The sequence below is a fragment of the Benincasa hispida genome, chromosome 11 (assembly GCF_009727055.1).
Source record: "Benincasa hispida cultivar B227 chromosome 11, ASM972705v1, whole genome shotgun sequence".
Lineage (NCBI taxonomy): Eukaryota > Viridiplantae > Streptophyta > Magnoliopsida > Cucurbitales > Cucurbitaceae > Benincasa > Benincasa hispida.
Window position 1 is genome coordinate 80,854,280 of NC_052359.1, and position 6,304 is coordinate 80,860,583.

At 35.6% G+C, this 6,304-nt stretch overlaps 1 protein-coding gene across 1 annotated transcript; it reads right to left on the reverse strand.

The window, feature by feature from the left end:
- Window positions 1-2,275: 2,275 nt before the first annotated feature.
- Window positions 2,276-2,836, reverse strand: LOC120090894. Its single transcript, XM_039048589.1, has 2 exons — window positions 2,669-2,836; window positions 2,276-2,614 (listed from the first exon to the last, which is right to left on the reverse strand). Exons 1-2 carry the CDS (start codon window positions 2,834-2,836, stop codon window positions 2,276-2,278), a joined length of 507 nt encoding a protein of 168 aa, XP_038904517.1.
- Window positions 2,837-6,304: the final 3,468 nt, after the last annotated feature.

Genomic DNA, 6,304 nt, shown 5'->3' on the forward strand with positions numbered 1-6,304 from the left:
TAAAATAAAGAAAGAGTTCGGAAAGATTTTATCAAATTCCCAAGAGGCACTGGGGGAGTGGAGTAGGTCAGTTTGACTGAACCACTATAAAAATTACGGTGTCTTCTTCTCTAACTCCTTTTTTTTTTACAATAATTTAAGCAATTTATTGTATGTTTTAGTTCTTATTTATTTGCTAAATTTATAGAATAAATTATCACACTTTTGTCATCTTATTTGTTGAATAAATTGAATTTTTCTTATTATTTATAAAAATGTGTATTAATTAGTTTAATTGAGTTAATTTAGAAAAAAAAAGTTTAATTAAACCCTATTATCCCCTCTAGAGTTGCCATATCGATCACACAACAACAACATAGTTGAAGAAGAAAGTTCTTCTTCAGAGAAAATTCTTTTCAAGTTCTATGATTATCTCTCCCTCTCCAATAACTCCAATCTTCTTTATATACTAGATGAACATGCAATGTGATGGAGTGCATGATTTGCAGCTCATGCTTGGAGAATCAACATGAAGAGGATAATGTTATTTGTGGGAGCATAAAGATGATGGTAATGGAAAATACCCATTTTCCATTTTTGTGCAACATGCAAAAACGATTTTTCATTTTTCTTTTTTTTTTTTTTAACAAAAGCAAAAATGATATTAAATAATTTTAATACAAAATTTAATTTTCTTAAATTAATTTCATAAATTAACTAATTTTAATACAAAATTTAATTTTCTTAAATTAATTTCATAAATTAACTTAAAAAATTAATTAATTTAATATCAAATATTAAATTAATTTTTGCAAAATAATCATTTTTATATATTTAAATCATATTTAAATATATATTCTTCTATTCCGTTTAATTTGAATGTTTTAAATTAATCTCTCAAGCTACCCTAAAGCTTATCCATTTACGAACTAGTAAAGGGACCTCGCGGACCTACAGATCATGGGCTCCAACGATTCGAGATTAATCGGCTAAACTCATTAGTCCAATCTAACCCCCGTTCGTTAACTAATGGGACACTCCACTATAGTCCATAGTTGAATTCCCCTCACTGTAGATATATTATGTCCACTTAATAACCATAATCAGTAAGCTTCACAGGTTGTTCGTAATCACAGCTAGGTCAAAAATACCGTATTACCCCTATGACTACATCTTGTTCCTTAAGTTCCTACGGATCCTCTAATGAATAATTCTTATTCATAATCTCTATGAATCAAATCCTTTCTCTATCATGAGAAGGCGGGGCCCCGATTGTTCAAGAACTTAAGAGAACAACCTATCTGCTAACCCTAAATAAGGTAGGAGTGAATTCCATCTTTCAAGGCTATATCCCCAGCTATTCATCCAGTCTTATCCCCAAAATGGTAAGCTTATTGAGCAGTGTTGTTGGACTACTCTCACCATTTGCAGATCAAAGGATAATCCCGAACAAACAGGAGTTCATAGCTCAGGATTAAGTTCGAGTTAACCTAGGTTATATAATAAATGGAATAGTCAATTTTAATAGTAAACGATCGTTAGAAAGAAAAAATGACTATTTTTGTGGTACAATCTATATGCAAACTCATTGCATAGGATGCCCTCGCTCTCATGTCTTAACATGAATGATTTGTGGATCACATTGTTTGTAGCACCTTACAACTTCTTATAAATAACTATAAAGTAGACTGCATCTAATAGTTACCAGGATGAGATATCCAATTTCATCCATATACTTATTAGACCATTTAGGCTATATACTGTCAACTTGATCCTGTTTATGTTACTACATAAAGTTACTATAGCCAAGGATGCGTTTATTGGATTTTCATAATAAGATGCAAAATCAACAAATCATTGTTTATTGATTAAATAGAATGTTTAACAGGAACTACGAGTTGTAGGACATTCCCAACAGATCAGCCCTCAATCCCACCTCTTGTAGATACAAAACCATCATTTAGATGGTGTCATATGGACTGAACAACCAGAATCTATCACCCAGTCTTGAGTCTCCATAGAATTCTGCTCTCCACATTCTTCAGTTGCAGCCAAAGCATCTGAATACACAAGGGAATTCTCCCTCAAAATAGCCTCCGTCTGTTTTCCTCCCTTATTCTCTTGGTTCAGCTTCCTCTTCAAGGCATAGTAGTCCCTTTTCATATGTCCCATTTTGTGGCAAAAAATGGAACTTAATTTTGGACTTGTCACCACCATTCTGCTTCCCCTTCTCATTATTCTTTGTGTTCCCCTTTGAAAACAAGCCTTCTCCTCCTTACTGATCTTTCTTGCTCATTTATAACTCTAATTCTCTGACCCTTACTGCTAAAATGATTTCTTCTGTGGTGATTCTTTCTCTACCATACTTCATGGTTGTGTTAACATCTTTGAATGATTCTGGTAGAGAGTTAAGCAATATGAAAGCGTCATTTTCTTCCCCAATGTTGTCTCCTATTGATTTGAATTCAGAAGAAAGTCTTTTGAACTTGTTCAAATTATCAGTGAGGGACTTTACAACATCCATCTTGTATGTCAAAAATCTTTTCCTCCAGAAAGCTTTATTAGGCAGGTCTTTGTGGAGATAAATCTCGTTCAGTTTGTTCCAGAGGGCATCAGAAGTAGCCTTGTCAACAATCTACCTTAAAACACTATATGTGACATTTAAGACAGTGGTTCCATAAGCATTTACCTCGATTGTCTCTTTCTCTACATCAGTTAGTGTTTCAGGGTATTTTGCAGGGTCTGTAATAGCCAGAAGGGCTTTCTGCTGTCCCAAGACTGCCTTAATTTTCACTTTCCATAGTCCAAAGTCTGTATTTCCATTAAACTTCTCGATTTCATATCTCGTTGTAGCCATTCTTGATTTTTCAAGATTGACTTATTTGATTCAAAGTATGCAAGTGTAACAATAAAAATGAATCTTTATTTAAAGGCATGCACTGTGATGACAGATGAATGATTAATGCGCTGACGAATGAATGGAATGATGTGCTATGCGCTCAATTGCTCTGCGATAAAGATATTTTGCGATACTACGTTCTAAGTGTATGTATTGATGGTAATATGCTTCGTAGTATGCGATGATATAGTGCATGTCACAAGTTTCCTTGTGTTGGAACCAAGTATAATTCCAACGCAAGTTTCTCAGAATGACCTGAGGTCGAACACAGGGATTGTTGTCATTTAGATGCGATACTAATGTGGTAAATGCGACCGGTTTAGAAAGAATAAAGAATTTGGTTTGTGTGCAGAAAATGTAAATTGCGCTGAAAGTAAAATTGCATTGTAAATAAAATGTGTTGATAAAATAAATGTCTAAACTACTATGATACAGGATGAGGACTGGCTGTAAAGTTGTACAAAAGAATCTAATGAATGCGATGACAAGTCTTGTGAATGAATCAGAAAGAGAATGAGTAAAGGGAAAGAACATTACAAGTTCGTCAATCTCATTAAGAACGCAACTAAGGTTCCGTTTTCCCTTGGCGTACACCTTTCAATGATAGGTTGTGTTCCTATACATCTATGGTGAAACAGAGATGAACGTAATGAACACAAGGTTGTTTCCATCACTGGAAATACTTCTCGCTTTAGTTAATGCATTCTTTCAACCTTCTCTCGATAGGCATAATAACATCTTCACTTCTGCTCTCATAGGTGAAGATGCCATCGAGCATGCTTTAGCTAAACTTAGCCGATTACCTTAATAAAGATTAACTCACTCACTTAATCCTTCCTCTTTACCTAAAGGATTAAGAACACGTGATTTAGAAAATGGATGATAAATGATGGAAAGGAACAGAAAGATGATAATGATATCGATAATAGCATTTAAATCTAAAGATCAACGTTTAATACATGATTTATAAATGAAAGATTAAAGAAGATGAACACAGTAGATGAAATGAAAGAATAGAAACAAATACGAAAAGAGTGTCAATGTCTTGACACAGATCTCGATCAAAGACGTTGTGCTTGTTGGCGTGTGGATGAATGGAGTGGAAAGCTTCCCTCTCAAGCTTAATTTCCTGGTAGGAAGTGACCTCTCGCACAGAGCTTCAGCTTCGGGAATAGGAAAAATTTCTTGCTCGGAGACTCACTTTTCAGCCTTGTCTCGTCGTTCTCCCGGATTTTCTCTGTAAAGTCTCTTTAGACCAGCCTTCTTTGCAATGAATTCAAGGAAGCAATTTATAGACAAGACCTTGGCTCTTTGTATTTGTGGTCCCACTGTGTAATTCTGATATTTCCTGCTATGGCATAGTGGAAATGTCCGCTTTGCTCCACGATCAATCTGTCATAATCGTGCAACAGAAAGCTGTACACTTGTCATAATCGCCCGCAAATGCATTGCTCTTCATATCTTCAATGGATCACCGCATGCGGTGGAAATGCGTTGATCGCTAGAATCCATGATCAATCGTCACATGTTTCGCCATTGCGTTGATCATTTCTTCGTTCTTGATCGATTGGCACATGCTGTGTAGATGTGTTGTACATTTTGTCCCTGAGCAATTAACGCACGCGGTGACCTATTTCCTGCAAAACAGAGACTTGGACATTCTATTTCGTCATCGCAATGGGGTTAGTAGCTGTGTTTATGACACTTTATAATTTTTGTATTTCTCAGCCAATTCTTATACTATCGATGCAACTTTTCTTTTTTTTCCACATTATCTAAATAAAACATCATAAATAACTTGTATTTGTACAAGTTATCACACCTCCAAATTTAGATATATGCTTGTCCTCAAGCATATCTTCAACTAAGGCAATTTCGCTCAACTCTCATCCTAACTTTGCGTCGATCGGCTACTCTGAATGCTCTACCTCTACAAAATTACTCAACAACACAAGTTCCTTCTATCCTTTAACAATTCATCAACATGCTCAACTTTATTCTTATCCACAACAAACCTCTACCCAAAATTCCCTTCTAGTTTTGAGAAGAATGTTTACCTCTTCTTGCAAAAACAACTAGGTGCATCTTTATGCGGTGGCCTGGTTTGCATCATCTTATTAGAGACTGTTGATCATGGTTACACTCCTCGTTTTGACTTGCTCCCACGGGTGACATGCGAGCATCCAACTTTGGTTGTGTACCAATCTCAACTTCAACTCTTGATCCTCAGCCAAGTTTTACTTTTGCTGGTCAAAGGAGTTGTCTCTTTTATTCTTATTTTCTCTCTTCTCTTTTTTTTTTTTTCATATTGTGTCGATCCTGGAAACCTACCTTCGTTTTGGTTTGCTCTCATGGGTGACATTCGAACATCCAACTACGAGCACGTTTCTTTCACGACTTAACTCTTATCAGGTTGGGATTTTTCCTTTGCGCTGATATTGGAGTTTTAATTTTTTTTTTTAATAATAATGAACGCATTTGCCTGATTATGACCGCATCCGCTTGATTACATCTACTTAGACCTTCCCCACCCCCAAATTTAGAGATGTGCAAGGTCCTCATTGCGTTTTTTTGGACAGAAAAGACAAAACACTTAGTCAAAATTTTGAAAAGAAGGTTTGAGCAGAGTTTTGAAATAAAGAAGGTAAAGCAGCGCTATTACGATGAATTATCTAAGTGTTAGTTAGAAAGTGCAATGTATAAGAAATATTGCTAAGGGTATGCATACTACTCATCATGGCAGTGCAATTAACAACATAAAATAAAAGACAAGAATTATCGCAATAATTGACAAAGGATGATAAGTAAAGAGGCTAACGCATATAGAAAGAATAGTTACTCATTTGTATAAAATTTAACTAAGTATACAAAGAATTACAATCATCACAACACAAAATTTCAGCATGTACAAAGAATGCAAGGTATAGCTTCTATATATAAAAAATTAATGAATGAAAGAATGGCCGCAAAGAAAAATTTCAGAATTGCAGAGAAGATGGCACACCCCCAAATTTAGAGTTATGGCGGGGGATTGTGGAGGATTTTGTGGAGGAACTCGAGGTGCTTCTTCAAAATGTAGAGGTTGTTGTAGATAGGGAGGCACCATGGGACCATGTAAAGTATGCTATTAAAAAGTTTGAAGTATCAAGTTGTGCTCTGCCGATCTGTCTCTGGTTCAGGTGGATGGTGAAAGAAATATTGCTTGAATATTAATAAATAACATGTCGCATCAATCACATGACTGGTTGCCTACTTCTGCATGGTTCCTCTTTATTTTCGTCTGTTATTGCCTGGCAGAAAAATTTTGTTGTTGAGAGAGAAGGACCACATCTCTACTAAGTCAAGCAGCAAGGGTTTGCGATGGTGTGGATGCGCCTGCAAGTGTTTTCACCAGCAATGGTTTGAGGTTGAAGCGGAAGTGCCTTC

Bases quoted from the DNA above. Each gene is read 5' to 3' on its own strand.
- LOC120090894 (XM_039048589.1), bottom strand. From the start codon at position 2,836: ATGGCTACAACGAGATATGAAATCGAGAAGTTTAATGGAAATACAGAC. The intron at 2,615-2,668 runs GTAAATGCTTAT...GTTTTAAGGTAG, and splicing joins TAGAGAAAGAGACAATCGAG to ATTGTTGACAAGGCTACTTC.